The sequence below is a fragment of the Vanellus vanellus genome (assembly GCF_965231255.1).
Source record: "Vanellus vanellus genome assembly, chromosome: Z".
In the NCBI taxonomy this organism is placed as follows: Eukaryota; Metazoa; Chordata; class Aves; order Charadriiformes; family Charadriidae; genus Vanellus; species Vanellus vanellus.
In genome coordinates this window covers 49,280,552-49,299,313 of record NC_138908.1, presented here as the reverse complement: position 1 = coordinate 49,299,313, position 18,762 = coordinate 49,280,552, and the positions used below count along the sequence as shown (strand labels likewise).

General features: G+C 40.8%; 1 protein-coding gene across 1 annotated transcript in view; it reads right to left on the bottom strand.

Annotated features, from left to right (window-relative positions):
- Positions 1–1,425: 1,425 nt before the first annotated feature.
- RORB (RAR related orphan receptor B) overlaps positions 1,426–18,762 on the bottom strand; it is a gene marked incomplete at both ends in the record, with an annotated part of 35,782 nt that continues 18,445 nt past the window's right edge. The window contains 6 exons of the mRNA XM_082497978.1: positions 1,426–1,581; positions 2,058–2,170; positions 6,788–6,898; positions 8,020–8,127; positions 10,392–10,524; positions 11,736–11,857. Coding sequence (XP_082354104.1) covers positions 1,426–1,581; positions 2,058–2,170; positions 6,788–6,898; positions 8,020–8,127; positions 10,392–10,524; positions 11,736–11,857 — 743 coding nt within the window. The remainder of the gene's footprint in view (positions 1,582–2,057; positions 2,171–6,787; positions 6,899–8,019; positions 8,128–10,391; positions 10,525–11,735; positions 11,858–18,762) is intronic.

Here is an 18,762-nt window from a genome sequence, read left to right as displayed (position 1 = left end):
ATGCACATGAAATCAATTCAGAGACAGACAAAAAAACCCCCACCCCAATCCTTTGCTCCCCTCCTGAAGTGGAATCAACACTATATATGTATATATATACAGTTATACACATACAGACATATACATACATATATGCACGTGTATGTAACATATATATATGTATGTGTGCAATGGAAACCATCAGTCTCATCTAGATGATGGCTTTGTCAGAAACAGTGATAGTTATATTCGCCTTCATAAGCACGGACATCGCTCGCTTTGACTTTCCTCCTCCTTCCCTCCCTTCCTCCGTCTGCCACTACTCTTCAGAGCTACATTTTAGGCTTCCTATGGTTTTCACTGAGTTCATTATGTGTCTTTCCATTGAGTTCAGCAAAAAACAAACCAAGCCTTGCACCTACTTTTTGAAACAGTATATATAAAATAAAATCACGTGTGGAATCAGAAAAATATACGTGTGGGACAGTCTACACTTTTACTCCATGTTTCAGACTTCCTGTTTACTGACGTCAGGTCCTACAATGTTCACTTTTATATACGGTCTATCCCTGCAACAGGGAGAAAAAAAATTTCCTCTCTCCATGAAAATCATCCAGACAAGGCTTTTGCACCATTGATACATTCCTGATGTTTCATTTACAGACTGCACACATGCACTACATTACACATATCTCAGAAGTGATCCTGTCATTACACATCGGCAGCTGATAATTTAACTCTGACTGGCAAAGCAGATCTTGATTGCCCAAAGTAAATCTAGTACGTTACTTGGAGAGTAAGAAATGCATGACAGCTGGGCTGAGCATCCTTTAACAGTAGGCATGGGATTTTTAAGCTACAGCATGTATGCATATAATACCTACATATATATATATATATAAAGGTATATAGCACATATATATATATATGTGTATTCCATACATGCACCATAATTTTCAAGACAGCTACAAATTTCCACATGCATTAAACTATCTAAAAACATAGAAATAGGCAAGTCTAATAAGTGGAATTTTCTTAAATTATATTTTAACAATAAACAGCAAGAGTAATACTGCAAAGTACTGCTCTATTCTCATGTATATCTACAATAAAATTCTAGGAACAGTTGTCTCCCAAAACATCCCCCAATAAAATAAAATAATAAAAAAAAAAAAGGTAACACCGAGTGTCCTATATTTGTATATCCATTGTCAGTTCGAAAAAGAAAAAAAAAAAAAGTAAACAAAGAAAAGAGAAAAAAGACATCCCCACTCAGAGTTGCATATTTACATTCTTCAAACTGTAGCGGTGAAAAATAATTCTATTAAGTGCAGGACATTCCTAGTGTTGCAGTAGTGACATTTTTAATAAGTTCTTCATGAAAACATTTCTTTTTGTCTTAATAGTGACGCATTCCATGACTACGTGAAAATTCTATTATCCCCTTCACTTGCAGCCAGTGGTTGAGTCTGGATTGAAAAGCTCCTTGTATAATGGAGGAAAGAGTGTGTTCACTATATCTGGATGAGATTGCTTAAATACCTGTAGTTTCTCTCCGTGCAAGTTGCAAAGTGCAGTAATGGTTGGTATCTTGGCTATTAACTGTGAGACATTAAAATAAAAAGAAAAGGAACAGGGAGGAAGCAAATTTAGTATAAATTACAGTTAAACTACGTTAACATCTTGTTGGGTAACTGAATGCAATACTCTGAACTCATCAAAACTATCCCTACAAAGGACCAGACACTGCTCTTCCCATAAGAGGCTGAAAACAACTGTCCTGGAAGGTTTAGCCAAGTGACAAAGATGTATTTAACAAGGAACTGCCTCCAGGGGTATTTCTTTAAGGCAGTCTCATTCTTGCTAGGATACCAATTAAAAAGATTAGTAGGGTGAATAAAAAAATGGAGTAAGAGGAACCAGGGAAAAGCGTAAAACAAGCCTTACTTCTCCTATATATAGCAAGTACATAGTCTGCTGTTTTTAACTTACGTTAACACAGCAATACATGGAGAAAAGGCTACCAAAAAAAAAAGTCATGGTCAAGGAGCGCTTAGCTCTTCATTTTAACAATGTACCTTTGTCAAAGTCTCATCGTCGAGGTGGTTCTTCTGGATCACATGTTGAAGTGCAAAGTAAATCTTTTCCTGAAGCTTCTGGACCTTCCTTGGCTCTATTAACCAGGCTCGATCTGAGAAAAGAAAATAACCAAGACCCAAAGTCAAGAATGCACAGATGTGGGGCATGCTCATGGATGAACACAGTGTCCCATGCTGGCGAGCGTTCATGGCAATCATAATTCCCATGAGGCAGGACTGCACGATAATTAATTAAGACATGGTTTCAGAGGCAAAGTATCTTAATCCATTAAAGGAACACCTGAGAGTTTAATTAACATACAAAGCATACAGGAACACAATGTTGGCTCTGCATCTCTTTGTTTAAGCCAGGATGTTAAAGATAAAGATGGGAGTATAAATGAAACCAGGGCCAACCATTTTATTATTCTCTGTTGGTACAATCAGTGTTTTTCTAACTTCATAGTGGCTAGGTGAAAAACATGTCATATTATCTCAGTGGCTTAATACATAAATAATAAACATATTGATCAAAACAGTTCTTTGAAAATAATAGAATATAATTATTTAAAAATTAAAATAAAATATATCTCATTATTTACTAGGCTAACATTTTGAGACCAAATATATTCTGAATAAAAAGAAATGGCTTCCTTCAAAAGAGTTTCTTTAATAATTCAAAAGAATTATGAGTTGTTGCAATGTCTTGAAGTGCAAATTTCTCATTATTTAAAAATGTTCTCTTTTTAAACAACACAAAATAAAAGATTATCTGGGAGAATAACAGTTACAGACACAGTTGTTTGGAAACCTATATGTTTTCTACTGAACTCAAACCCCAAGTGTAGGAGGTCTTCCTTAAGATCTGTATTCTCACAAGTCATAGATTCTGGAGACAAACGTACAGAAAGAGAAGTAGCAGACCCCAAGGCAATCCCAAAACCATTAATACAGTGTGTTTACAGCACCATTAAACCTTCTGTTTTCCCATGCTGCAAACTTGTTTCTTCCTCCCTCTCTCCCTCAATCCAGACGAATCCTTGGGTATAGATTTTAGCTTTCAAACAGGAAATAAGACAATCTATGTCATCACATGGCATGAATCTTCATGTATAAATTGAAAAGTGCTGGAAAATTTTTGCAAAGGTTAGAGAATCATGCTCCCAGAAGGTGAGCCAATGGATCCTGTGCCACCAGTGGCCACAGGAACAGAATTAGCTGAGAGCACACACAGTATCTACACAAATAAGCACACAGTAATATTTAGACTTCACGGGTTAGGTGCCAAATTTTATGCTATTGCAAAAACATGTCTTTCAATAGTGTTAAATCAAGGCCTATTGTGGCAGACTGGAGCTAAATAGATTTATCATAGAGAGCAATCCTTAAAGATTTATCTTTCTGTCACAAAAATAAGCTTAAAAATAGACTGTGGCTGTTGGAGGACAGGTTTAATCACTTTCCTGTCATGGAACATGCTGTATATAAGACAAGAGTTCTTAAATTCATGACAAGAGCTAGGTGAAACTTTTACAATGGATATTAAGTTTGTCTCCCCAAATGTGGTTTCTATCACCTGAAAACCATCTGCAAATTCGGCGTGAATTCCCCCGGTACCTCTGGTTATATTTGTAAAAGTGCAGGAATAAAGCCAACAGCTCAGCAGCCACCCACACAGGATATAAAAAGCAGCGGTTCAATTCTGCACTTTTCTTTTTGGGTTTTGAATTTGTGTATCTTTAAACACTGCACGGGCCACGAGGCTCAAGAATAGTGTAGAAGGCGAGGGACAACTTAAAAGATCTGCTTTTGCAAAAAGAACCTGAGCAGTTCTATTAATGGATGTTCTTAGGTCCCCTTACTTCTGATAGGACCGCTCTGTTTCCTGTAAACTACCTAAACGGTGAAATCGAAGGCACAAGAATCACCTTTCAAGATGGTGGCTTCCGCAGAAAAGAAACACTAATGTGAGTACTTCCCACAGGGAATCTCTCTGTGCTTACATTAGTGGGTGGAAGGACTGGTGCAGGTACTTCCGTGAAGCCGTGCTTCCTTTTTTTTTTTTATTTTTTAAATATGTTCCCAACATGAAACACTTTGTTGTGAAGAAACCAGAACACCTAGTGTGGAAAGAAATTATTCCTTTCTCTATTGTTTACTGTTAAAATTTTTGTAAGAAAATAAATGGCAAATTTCAATGTCAGTTCAATCGGTGCTGCTTTTTCCTGCCTCCTCCCCACTCCCAAACTTTGTAGCCTAGCTGAAATGGGAATCATTTGCGCAATCCATATTTGCAGTATTTTTACGGAAGAGAGATTGTTTTTGCTCATGCACATGCTGCTGCAGCCCGTCGTTTCTTTTGTATTGCATCCTCTATGACTAAAGATACACGTGCTTACAGACTACAGAAATAAGCAGTTAGCATGCATCCAGCACTTTCACGCTTTTTTTCTTTTGGTTAATGGAATATGAGACAGTGTATGTGTCCTCTTGCTCGCAAGCAGGAAAAATCCAACTTTCATGTGAAACGGGGAACCGTGGATTATTTAAATATTTCATCTCGTAGCACCACCTTCAACCCTGAATCTTGATTATAGTGAAAAAAAAACCCTTGGAATTGCCTCTACTTATCTGTGCTACTTAGCAGAAAGAGAAGCTGCTATTCAGGAGACACCCAGCTCTGAAAGGCTGTATCAGGACCGACATATATCTGGTCTGAAACGCGGTACTGGTGGAGAATTTTGCAACACTTGCCTGCAATACAGCTGGCTCAAAGCCTGTGCTGAGTTGCTAGTTTTTTCAAGTGCTTAGTACAGCTGCAAGAAGTAGAGGTGAGAGTGGATACTCAGGCAACATGAACTGCTGGCAGAATGCAAGAGATTTTGGTGCTTTGCAAACTAAAGGAACATATGTAGAAATGCAGAGCTGAATAAGAATTTTGATGTCCACCTCATGCCTAACTGCAGCTAAGCACATAAATTACTTGTTCCAAAATCCATTAAAATCAATGGGAAACTTTCCATTACTTAAACAAACTTTGCTCAGGGCTTAGGCACCGGACACTCAGATACTAGGAGCTTTCTGCAAGCAGATTTTGCAGTTCTCCTTTCCAAGATTACATGGGAGAGAGAAACATGACTGCTTTTCAGTTTGGCTAGAAACTACATAACTGAGTTTTCTTTACCCCTGCAGATGAGATGCCCCCATCTGATCCAAAGTGCTTTGAAGTCAGCTTCGTAATGATCTCACTGTTTCTGTCTGTTCAACTAACTTCTACTTTTCCTGTCTCTAATGGTAAGAAAATAAGACAGTAGAAAAATAAGAGTAGAAAAACCTCCAGCTGTTACACAAGAGAAATGCAGATCCTGCCACCCTCTTCCTGCTTCCCTTGGTTTCACAATGTGAAGTCAGCTAGAAACACTGCAACCATCTTCTCCAGTCTCTGCTAACATCTTACTGAAGAACTTCACAGCCCAGACCCCAAATTCCCAGGTTGTCTTCAGCTTTGCACTGAGTCAGTCTGCTGAGTAGGCCACTAGTGCTAACGAGGAGCAAGGACTGGCCGCACATCTCTGGCATGCTCACAGCTTTGGTCTTTTCAAACTGAGGCAGAGCTGACAGACAGGAACCCACCAGGACTGCAAGCCCTCCGTCCCAGAAGAAGTCAGGGCAGCTGGGGGACAGCACACAGGCGACTTGCACCCCTGCGCACAGTTGGGACACCTCTGAGATGGAAATGGTTGCTGTTTGCAGGGTCCTCTCTGGAATATCCTGGCCTAACAGCATGAAGAGCCACCAGCTCAACCATTTCACCTCTGAGCAGATGACCGCAAGAACTGCTCAAAGGGAAAATAAAAGGAGCAGAGTCCTTTCAGTAGGTGTCATTAATGATGAGAATGAACATGTTGACACCATCTGTGCTAGTTTAATTCTGCCTAACATAATCTCCACCACAGATGTGCAAAAGGGCAAAGTGACCTAGAGGACGTCTTTACAGAACAGGCTGGAAAAATAATTCATGGTGGGACTATTTGTAAAAGTCCTTCAAGAGGTTATTCTTACTGGGAACTGGGGGTCTATCTCTGCTGAGGCATGTTTAGAAATTCCACACTAAACTGTAAGTTTGTCTACTAGACCCACCTTCTGAGTCAATTCAACTACAAACCCCTCTTTTCTGTAGTCAGACAACCAGCACTCACTGAATGCATGCTTGCCTGTGCCATTACGCTATATGAACACATGGAAAAGAGCCTGTTGCCCCTGGAATCACCACCTCTCACGTGGAGCTAAATTCACACAGGACCTCATACAGGCTTTTGCTGCTCATGTTCTCATACCCACAGAAAAAGCCCATCATGGTTAGGGACTATACAACCCACTCAGGGCTGTGAGGTTTGAGCTCCTTGAAAATGCTAAGAGGAGCATGCACCTCCTGGGGCACCATGCCTCTCTGTACACGGTCTGGAGGAATGCCAACCTGCATGGCTTGTCTGCACAATCCTGCTCCTTGTCTGTACCCCCACACTTTGGGTCTATTACCAGTATGTGTAAGCCCTGACAGTCTACCAAAAAGAGAGTGAGATATAGTAGGGTAATTCAGGTATTATTCCACTGCTGAATACCTTGCTTAGTGTTGCTTAATACAGCTTGAACAGCTGTTTAAGTAGGTAGAAATAGAGGTGGACAAGGATGAAAAAAAAAATATTGTGGTGTTTGGAATGAATAATTACCTGGTGATATCAGAACAGCAGATGAAAACAAGGCAATCTCCTCCTCAGTCAGCTGTAAGGAACATAAATTCTTTGCAAAGTCAAATGCTTCATTCACCAGATCATCAGAACCTGCAGACAATAGAGGACAAAATCAATGCTAGAAATTTATCAGCTCTTTAGTCCACCATAAAAAGAGAATTACTTTGGTATCAAAAAAATTTGTGAGTGAATGTCTGTACTTCTAAAACAAGTGCCTTTCATCAGCTATTAAAATTCCACCTACCACGAAAATATATCACTAAAACACCTGTTGGAGCACAAAAATTATCAAGAATTAGCGGCATGACCTGTACAGAAATTGCACAGACATCTTAGAAGAGGGTTGTCTTTTCAAGTCTGGAAAGAAATGCTATTTCTAAACATATATTAAATATAAGAGGTATGAATGACCAGTCCTAAATAACTTTCACATATATAATTTTATTAATTAACAGTACAAATATTTATGAAAATAACATAAAGACCAAAATAAATCAACTAAAGCAGAGTCATAAATGCTTTAAGCTTGAAAAGTAGTGTCACGTTTGTCCATATGCAAATAAGAAAATTATATACCTATATGATAAATACATACATTTGAAGCAAATATATCTCTCTGAGTTTGGTCCTGTATAAATTTCTGGTAATGCATCAGTCTCATGGATGGGCAAAAGTCACCCATTTAGCTATTAACATTTCAGCTGGCATTCAGCATCATGTTGCGAAATTAAGCAATTGTTTTAGTACATGAATCTATATGAGCTTGAAAGTTTTAGGCAAAACATTATTTTAGGTAAGTTTTTGTCTATGTTTTGTAGTAGTTCATCATTTTAGTCCCCTCATTGCTGGGGCTAAAATTGCCTTCTGCAGGACACAATTAGTGGGAGTGATTTGATATATCAAGCATAACTGAACTGTGAAGATAAACTGCTTGGCTCCTGCCATAAACACAAGTTTTATCAAAACTTCAGATGGCAGAGTAAGAGATCTATCTAAAAAACCCTCATGCTGCTCTTTTTTATTAGAGAAAAAACCTCGCACTGCTGGCAGATAGTGGAGTTACCTTTTTTCTTTTTCAGTTCCAGAGATTTGGAGGTTTGGGGATTCAACATTTACTGCAGATTTTCATTGTGGGTCACTTATTTTCAGAAAGACAAATCTGTCGCTATGTGGCTCAACGTAATTGGTTGAAAAGAAGAAGACTAACATACCCAAGGCTTTAAACATTTGCATCCCTCCATACTTTCCTTCAAACAGAACAGTATTGTTGAGTGGGTTGAAGGCACGGCACATTCTCACCAAAACCACTTCCAGGCAGCCTATCAGACACGAAAAAGCAAAAGTACAACACATTACTGCAAAACATCAGAATACAGGAAATGATGAGCAAATATTTAGGAAGATATCAGTCATTAGAAACATCAGCAGGGATAAAAACTCTTTGAAGGCATCTAGATGATATATGAGAGCCACAAGGATGATCCGAGTGCTGGAGCACCTCTCCTATGAGGAGAGGCTGAAAGAGTTGGGGCTGTTCAGCCTGGAGAAGAGAAGGCTCCCGGGAGATCTTATTGCGGCCTTCCAGTACCTAAAGGGGGCCTACAGGAGAGCTGGGGAAGGATTTTTACTAGGGCATGTAGCGGTAGGATGAGGGGGAATGGCTTTGAACTAGAAGAGGGCAGGTTCAGATTAAACATTAGGAAGAAGGTTTTCACTTTGAGGGTGGTAAGGCGCTGGAACAGGTTGCCCAGAGAGGTTATTGAGGCCTCATCCCTGGAGGTGTTCAAGGCCAGGCTGGACGTGGCCTTGGGCAACCTGGTCTAATGGTAGGTGTCCCTGTCTATGGCAGGGGGTTTGGAACTCGATGATCTTCAAGGTCCTTTCCAACCTAAACTATTCTATGATTCTATGTCTCTGAATGAGAGAAAATATATTTCTGTCTGCTTCGAGTATAGAAAGGTGTGATTTCTGGTCCAGCCTAACCACCTTTTCTTTAGGTTGATTTTTCCCCATTGCAGAAAATTGGCATCCTGGACTTAATCTGAATTTAGACCTGGGCAACTGTTTTCAATTTGAAATATTTTATCCTGAAAATTAGGCATTTACTGAAACTCTTTTTTAATAATTAAACCTTTTTAGTACAAAAAACCCGGCTTCATTCATTGTGTATATAAATCCCAGTTTCATTTGGTTGGGGGGTGCAGAACATCACAAAGATTTTAGGGAGGAAATAAAAGTTAAAGTACTGTCAGGAACACCCTTAAATTTGGTTTTACTTTTGTTTCCCCTGTTTTAAGCATCCCTTAACTAAATCCAAGTCTCCTGTAAGAGGAACTCTGAATCTGAGGATTCTTTTGAAGACGCGCTTTTGAATGAAAAGTCCTGACTTTTTAACTCCTGCTCAGCATTAACCGTAAAACAGAAAATAGAACCTAACATATTTATACATGCTGAAGCTAAACAGAGTTGTCTGACAGTACAGTCAAATACAACTGTATCTCTTGCTGAAGGTGCAGTTGTTAGCTTTGCCAGCCAAATGAAGTTAGTTACTTGGGGTGCGCTGGCACCTGCAGAATTCTCAAAATTAGTACGAGCCGAAAAAAAATAGTTCTCATGCTATGGCTCCATTTTCCCAGGATGTTGCCTGCATGTTCCCAGGGTCTCTGTATCCCTTCCCTTTGCACCTGTGCCCACCGTCTCAGTCCAGCCCCACACCGAGCCACAGCCCTGTGCGCAGAGCACTGAATCACACTGGCTTTCAGCCTTAATGGAGAGCTCTCTCTCCAAATAGGAAGCGCTTCTTACGCTTTAACAAGCCGCCTCACACAGCATCCTGCCTTTTACACATAGAGGGAGCACGAAACTGATATGACAGGGTAAATGCAATTAATTACCAGTCGCGGTTCACTCGGTCGTACCGTTTTGCCCTCCCGAGTTTGGTGATGTTACTACGTAGTCACGATAAATCTTGTCATGATTCTTCCGTAGGACAGAAATTACCAAGTCCCATGACAGGGAAGGAAACCCTTTTCCCCCTTGCCCTCATGCACGCACGTGCACACGCCGGCACGCACAGAGAGCACGGCTGGAGCACACCGCTGTAATCCGCTCTTATTTATTCTGAAACCAACTGGCGCCAGCGGGGATTTTCCCTCCTGTGCACTGGCTGGAGGGTATTTCTGTAGTCTCATTAAAAAGATTAGAGATGACCACAGAGGCAGGCCCCGGTGAGCCTGCCTTCGTTTTACTAATGACAAGTGGGGATTTTACAGGGTGGCAGATGACTGATTCGACCAGCTCAACTCGCAGGGTCCTTCCACCACATGTCATGTTGGAGACTGCAGTTTCTGCAACGATTGTGTGCGCGTGTGTGCTTAATAACCACAACCGACTGTAGCGGGAAGGGGATCAGAAGGCAGCAATGTGATTAATGGGGAAAAACACGGAAGGGTTAATGTAGCTAATGAAACAGACTGAAATTAGGGGTCCTTCAAAATTGAAATGATTTGCAGAACAAGACAGCAGAGCACATTTCTAATGTGCTGGGTCCTCAACCAGCCTCAAGCCTCTGGCGTTTACCCACCTGACTTAAGGAGGAGAATTTGGTCATTCTGGCAGAGCTCCATGAAGCCCGTTATGCGCTTCGCGAACTCCACCACGTACTGGATAGCGTGGGTGATCTGAATGGCACACTGCTGCCACAGAGCTTCTCTGGTCTGCCGGGAAAGCACACAGGGAGAAGCAAAGCGGTGAGCAAGCAGGTTCATCAGTGCGTTAAGTTCTTCGGGCGGCCTTGCAGAGAGGCGCACGCCTCGGACTCCACCCCCATCCCCAGGCAGAGCTAGCAGCATCTCTGCTTCTCAAGGTACCCGACGCTTTTCATTAGAAAGCTTCATCACAAGCCGATTGCCCCGCTGATCTGAACTCTGGCATGGCCTCTTCAAAAGAGGGGAATGCATTGTCCAATGTTAAAATGTGATTCTAATGTCGGCTTTTGTGCAACTCAGACAAACAGTATAAACATCCTGGAGTACTCTTAGGGAAGAAGTGCTACTAAGTTGTCCAACCGAATATTTTTGCTAGTTTGGAACTGAAAATAATATATAATTAAAGTACTGTTGCAATATGGACACTGTATCAAAATTTTGTCTCCGTGACGATCCTTTCCCCCGCGCACACAAGTGTGCAAATGTAAACGGATGGTTTTGGTTTGCATGCCACAGCTCTGCAAGCTGTGGTGAGCATCTATTCTTGCTAGTACTGCATAGCCCCTCAGCTTTCAAAGAACCAGCTGAAGTATTTTCTTTCTCTTGCGTGATCAGCAAATGTGAGAATCGAAATCTGACTGAAGAGTCATTGCTAGTGATGTGGGTGCAAGAGGCACAAAGATTTCTGCTGACTGGACTACAGCTGAAGAGGAGAAAGTGGGAAATAATCTGAATTTGACCTGAGAATTGCAAAGGTAGAATAAAAATGCAGTGTAATTAGATCGTTTTTCCATCCGGTTTTGAACATCTTCAGTTTAAGGAGTATTTTCAGTTTTTCATTATCTGTTGTCTGTAAGTGACAGATATTTGTTATTCACATAAAAAGGGGATGTGCTTTCAAAATTAAAAGGAAACAAAGTTAGGTTGTCTTATTTTCTTAAAATCCTTACAACAGAGGATCCAGTCCTGGTCACATTAAAGTCAACTGAATTCCCGCATGAGGTTTGGACCTGTGATAAGAAGCAAAGCATGGCAAGCTGGATTCCAGAACCGTAACCATGCCTAAGCTTTAACATTAGCAAACATCCCAACATGCTGGAAAGCTGCTGCTTCTTTTTATGAAGTGTCACTCCTCATCGGCATATTCTTGCCAAATACATTACACTGTTAACAATGTCAAACCTAGGGAGCAGGAGAAGCAGCATATTACAGAATTGTACCTTGCTCTGGTAAACCTTAATTTCTTCATATGTGTGGGTCTGCCACGCTAGCTGGTGTAGTTCCTCCATTGTATATTGACATGTCTCCAAGTGAGATTTAATGATATTCTGTGCAATTCGATCTGCAAAGAGGAGAATAAAAAATAACTTGCATGAAACAATGTACAGTGATTTTTAATAGCAAAATGTTGAAAACATTAAGTTGTTGGAAAATGAAGATTTTTTTTTTTCTTTCCAATGCTACCTTTCTTATTTTTGTTATTTCTGAAGCTGACTGTTGCAAAATGTTTCAGTATTCAACACAAAGCCAAACTATACTTGATAAATAGTGGATCTGCACATGAAAATAACAAGGAATCTTGTGAAACTATTCAGATTCTTTCATTCTGGAAATGATTTTTTTTTTTTTTCAGCGTTTAAATAAATGTCATTTGGAGACCCTGGTTACTTAATCACTTCTGTATGCCCCAAGCCTGCGCAGCTGCCCAGCTGTGACTACCCAATCCTGACATGGAGGGGTAACTCATACCAGAGAAACAGGAAACAGGTCTCTTCTCTTTTTTCTCAAGTTAGTTTTCAGCTGGATCAATTTCTGATTTAGCTCAATGAACATGAATGTGGAGACTGGTGCTAGCAAGGAGTGAAAGCTACAACCAGTACCCTGAGTTTTAGAGGGAGAGATGGGGAGAATGGATCTCACATGCAGGGTTAAATTACCTAAAGTTATTCTGAAATTGCAGCCTTAGAACTACTGCATAACACAGAATGCAGGGTGCAAAGGCAAAGGGAAGCCTTCAGCACTGGCATGAGATCCACTGAAACTAAGAGTAAACTTCTCAGGGAAGTGTTTTAGAGTAGATCTTTGCCCCTTAAGTCACTTGAGTGGATTAAAAAGCTTTTCACAAAAACTTCCAGCATGAATGCATTAACACTGCAAGTCGAAACGTCTTGATAAAACATGCTATGGAAATATGATGGTTTCTTATTTTGCAGCTTTGAGACCTATATATCTAATGAAGCTCAGTGCTTCAGCGTGAAGACATTGCTTAAGCTGAATATCTTTTAAATAACGGAACAAAGTTGAAGACACAGAACTGAACTGAAGCCCTTGTGGCAGAACTGGCATTTCGCAGAATACATGTTTGTCAAAAAAGGAAAGGACATTTACAATGCATTAGCCAAGCCTGAGCATGTGAAATAGAAAGAACCAGGTATATCATCATTTACTCATTCACATCTTCAGCAGTTTGCATACAGTGGGTGGATCTGGTGCTTGGAGTCCTAAAATAAGACTGTTTTTTTGGCCAAATGTTGACTGAATTAAAAAACACTAGGAAGGAGGAAAGCTGAAAAATGAATGTAAACATGTATATGCTTCCTGCAATCACTGCTATAGGAGTGTTATTTAAAGGAGAGACGCCTGTGCTACTGTCACAGTTAATAAGCTGAGACTCAGTGGAAAGGCAATGAAGAAAGCCCAAAAGAGTTCCAGGTTTTTGTAGGAACAATAAAACCTGCTCAATTCAATCTTTACTTGTATCCCTTTAAAGGTCGACACTATCTTTAGGTTTCCTGATGGAACAATTGACTCAGGCATAAAGATAACTAAAAATGTATATTAGTGAGTATAGGGACCTACCTATTGTTCTTTTATGCAAGGCTGGTGCAAGTCTTAACTCACGGTGGTAAGCTGTTGCAGTGTATAGTAAAAACCTTACAGACAAATGAGCATGTTGAAAGAAAGGGATAATGAATTTTAACAGATTTTTTTTTAAAGGATCAATAAAGGCTTATTTGCATTTCTTTAACCAAGAAAAGCAAGTAATCCCCATCTTTTTTAGAGAGATCAAATTTCATCAATTATGTTTATCCCCATATTTTTCTATTTAAAGTACAGTTTTAAAAACATCTGCTTTCTGGGAACATCCTTAGCCATGGTAAACCTGACTGCAGAAGTTAAGCTCAAGCTATAGGTTTTGTCACTTGTGATCCTGGAAGGGTTTAACCAGACGGAACTGAGGTATGGTCAGAGGAACATTTAGGCCCCATATCTAAAACACCAGTGAAAGAGGTTTGATTTCAGCTTGTATTACAATTCCACAGCCTGAATGGTGAGGGATTTTGCTTTCTACACCCTGGGGCCGGTCTTTTTCCCTCTTGTGCTTCCTATCCCTGCTCTCCTAGACTCACCATTTGTTACAAAAGCTGGAACTATTCACACTCTTGACATAAAGAAAATGCTTGCAATAAATACCTCAAATACTTTAATATTACTGCATAGACAGATTTTTAATCAGATGAGGTGACCTGAGGCCAACAATCTGAAAATAAGACCTTTTCATTTCACCGACCTCAAAATATACTTGATTCGCAGTTCTACACTACTGCAAAGAGCCTCAGCTCCACCCCTTTTCCTACCATTTATGTATTTACCTTAGAACCGAAGAGCTGACAAACTCTTCAGGGCTCTGCAGGGGTGGCATCCTGTGTTTTACCCCCATACATCTTTTCCTTATGTACTTGTGCTTATGTTGAGCTAACATGAGAACCCATTTAGATGTGTGAAGGCCTAGGGCAATCGCAGCAAGCAGCAGCTCCGAATGCTGACATCCAAAGAGGAATCAGGTGCAAGACAGACTTGAAACTCTCGCGCCGCAGGCTAGGCAAGGCTGAGTGTGTGATGGAAAGGGTACACTGGGTCTCAGGGGAGGAGGGGACTGCTCATTCAGCATAAGCAGCAGAGGAGGCTGTTTGCTTACACTCAGTGCTGGAGTCCCTGGAAGGAGCTTTATGCAAATATAGGATGCGCTGGGTGTGCAGACCTGACACGGTGGAAAAAGTAAAAGAAGTATAAGCTTGTCTTGGCTTCTCAGATGGTCCAGCAACAGAAGAACCAATGCAGGCAGAGCAAAAAACATCACTCTCAAAGGATTTTAAAGACCATAGCCTTTTTTTCTGACATTTTCAGATTTTAGGATCTTTTCACTAATGAAGTTGGAATTAGTACACATCTTGGCAAATCCCATGCAGAAAAAAGTTCCTAAACCACTGGGAATAATGTACTGACATCTAATATAAACCTGTCTTGTCACATGGCACAGGTACTGTGCTGTACCCAAAATATGATACATTTCTGCGCATCTCTGAAGCATGGCTAGCAACTGAGTTCAACAGATTAATTTTTCTAGTAGAGCTGGAAAGAAAGGGACAATGAGGAAAGAAAACAAACAGCTTCATACAGAGGGAGGAGAGCTACTGCCTTGATGCAGAGGCTGTGGCATCAACCCTGTGGAGATAGACTGCTGGGGTGATGCCCAACAGCTATGTTCCTCCTGTTCTCCAGGCTAGAAGAGTCCACCACAGTTACTCCACGCACTGAATCTTGACTTTTTTTTTTTTGTTTTCAAAAATCTTGAGTCAGAGATTTCAAGGGTCCCCTTACACTGTGAAGCTGCATGGACAGAACTAGGAATCCTGTTTGGATGGGCTGCAAGGACCATAAAAGACAACTCCATTTTTGTGAACTTGACGTGAACTGCATTTCTGCTTGAAATGTCGTCAGCCTCCATTTCACATAAACTACAGCAGGTTTGCAAGGTTTGCTTTATGAAAAGGAAAACAAAGAGATGACGCTGGCCACTCAGGTGTGATAATCAGTCTGCAACATTTTATTTGCTGCAACTGTTGAGTGAAAATTAATAATTCCAACTGAATGAATTACTAAGCCTGCATGATGGTACACCACCGGCATTATAATAACCACAGCTGTGAACTGCAGGATTTGTAAAACTTATCTACCATGGTATGTAAACACAAACGTAGACTAGGTGCTTCACTCCTCCCCTTTTGTCTATATGCTGGGTTTATTATATTAGGGCTATGTCTCCTCCATGCATCATGATCACCTGATACTACATGATACCACGGGGAAACGGAAAGCCACTGCATACCCTGGCAGATTGACTCTGTCTGGGGAACATGGCCCACAGAAAAGAACATGTTCCTAGTGTCTGAACTCCAGCATGCACTGTGACACGGAATACATTACATTAGATAGTTTTGTTCTAAATTTGGAGATTTCTTAGTATTGGTACCTTGAAATTTTTCATGGACAGCAGACACTTTTTGTACAAATGCTATGTTTCATCAAAAAAAAAAAAAAAAAAGTCTAGAAAAAACTATTTGCTTCCAGAGAGACAAACCAGAAACAACATAGTCAATAAAGAAAACAGCCAATAGTGGTAACCAGTATGAGGTCTTGAAAAATTAGAAATACTCGAACAAGCTGTACCCTGGATTGACCACTTGTATTTCATCTCTGTCCTGCATGTATCTGATTGGTTTTCTATAATGGCCCTCTGTCCTAGCTGTAAAGTCTCATCCATTCTTAGGGGGGTACAAGGAAACCTGGATAATGTTGGTTGGTGTAGCTGGAAAGCAGAAACCTGAGAGGTCGGACTGGCCTTCATGCTCTGCACAGCAGCTCGGGTATGGCTGGTGGGGCCCTGAAAGGTGCCAGCTGGTTGGGACGTAAATTAATTGGGGTTTTCCTATGCAGGAGTGTAAGAAAGAAGTCAAACGCATCGTAGGAGATGTCCAGAGGAAGCTGAAAATTGTACATCAGAGAGCTGAATCTGCCAAATGAGATTTGTTCTCATTCAGGAAAAAAAAAAAAAGTGGGTTTCTTGAAAGAAATACTGTGTGCATGTAAGTAATTTTATGGTCTGCGATGTGCAACTTGTCAAATAACATGGCCTCAATGCCGATGACTAGATGGAGCAATAAAATGCAACAGAAGATGTACATGTACTGTGGGTGGAACAAAGGCTGTACAAGGTGCAAGGGAGCATGGTAACAGAATAAATAAACATATATGGAACGTGCTCTTGGGCTTGTGGCCTGGTGGTTACAAATCAGACTGCTGAGGCCAATACCTGAAAGAGGCCACGTGCAAATATTGATGGGAACTGTCCTGAAGCATAATGAGGGACCTCACCGACGGTAACAGAATTAAATGAAGCTATCAGGGAAAAGCAGCACGTGAAGGGTGAGACATAGAATATAGGACATAGGCAAAATGGGGGTGAGGAGGACAGTGAGAGATCAATGCTGTTTTAGCAAAAGAAATGGCTTTTAAATTTGGCCTGGCCTACCTAAAACTACAGAGGACAAAAAAACTCGATTCTGTGAGGACGGCCCAGTGAACAGTGAAGAAAGCTGTATGTCAATTAGAGCAACGAGCCCATCCTGGTTTCCTACAGGCCTGTCAAATATTGCTTGCCGTTCCCTCTCTGACCTCCCATCCCCTGTGCTTGGCTGGGTAAGAGGTACAAGGAACATGTATGAGGGGCCGGTCTGCTCATGCTGATTGATTGGCCAGTAGCCACTGCTTTTTGGGGTGAACATGGGCCTGGGTCACAACTTCTGCCTTTCCCCAAGGTTGTCTGTCTCCTTCACCTACTGAGCAGCTTCTTTTCCAAAGTCTGTAGGAACCCAAGTGTCTGAGACTTCTGCTTCCCTTCACTGAAGCTGGACAGTAGCTGAAGAAGTATTGGATGGTCCTGACAGAAGGACTGGGCAGACAGCAAGACTGCAAAAGCCTTACTCCATCAGCAAAACAGGCCAAAAGCATATGTTTGCAAGGGAAGAGCAACAGTGCACAAGCTATACACCTCTTGCATAAACTTGGGACTACAGCTCTCAACTTCCAGAAAAGCAAATGACCTTTTCTGTTTCCAGTTTTGGCTACTCTGCTGGGCTCTCCCCCCACCCCCACCCCTTTTTCTTTTTTTTCGCCTACTGTAATTTCTTATTTTAGGTTTCAGTAGACACGTCACAAAAGGCACACTCTAAAGGTTATGATAGCTCAAACATGTATTGTACCAGTGGGTTATGAGCTGCTTAAATCCTAAGTACATACAGAAAACTGAACATTGCAACCTAGATAGCATAAATCAGCATAGCGCAGACCTGCAGGGGTCTATTGTCAGCTGATGAGTCTGTCCTACCTTTTTCAGACATTTCCTTGTAATAATCAGAGATCTCAAACTACAATACTGAGGAAAAACTCCAGCTTGGGGTCAAGTACAATGCTGATGGGGATGGGTGTAATAACTGCACGGACGGCACACAGCATTCACCAGCTGTGAGTTTGGCCTGCTAAGTGGAAATTATCCACAGTACTTGGCAGTGTCTGTTTCCTACAGGCTCTAGTTCTTTCATTTGTCTCTCTTTTCTCAGGAGAGACTCTAGTTTTTCTCAGCATTCCCTTCTTTTGCACTGGGAACTAAAGAACTTTGAAGTGTGCCTCCTAAAACACTGATAATCATCCTCAATTAAAATGAATAATGAATTTTTAATTTGCCACTTACCCTTAGGATCCAGTTGAACAGCTAAGAGCTCATCTCAGCTTATATCCTAAGTTGAGCTCTCGCAGGGATCCACTTTGAATTAATGCTGCAATAACACCACAGCTTTGGCTGGCTGCTACAAGCATGCGTATCAGTTCATACAACTATCAAAACCCCAGCTAGACATTCTAAACAAAATCTCTGTTCTAGGACCCAAAATAATGCCAAGCTATATCAGATCTGTACCCTAATTCAAGGGTATTGTGACTGCAAAATGAAAAGTTTTTGCAAACTGGTATCAATACACAGAATACTTCAAGAAATTCTTAGACAGTAGTAAAGGCAGTGACACAGGGAATAAAGCAAAAGTATGCCTTGTGGTTGCTGTCAAACATGCATAATGGGTGCCAACTTTTTTAAAATGAACTGGCTGAAAAGTCTGAACTTTTTTTCGCAGAAAAGCAGGAACACTTTTTCCTAAAAGTGGTTGCAAAAAGCTCATCTCATTTTTCATCTGTCCCTGGCATTCTTAATGTCATAACGCACAAAAGATTTCCCTTTAAAAAACTGTTATAGATGGACTAGCAAGCTTCATAACCCTCATTTGTTTAATAAATTTGTAACACTACACAATATGCAGCCTAGGAAGATGATATGAAACATTAAAAGACTCATAT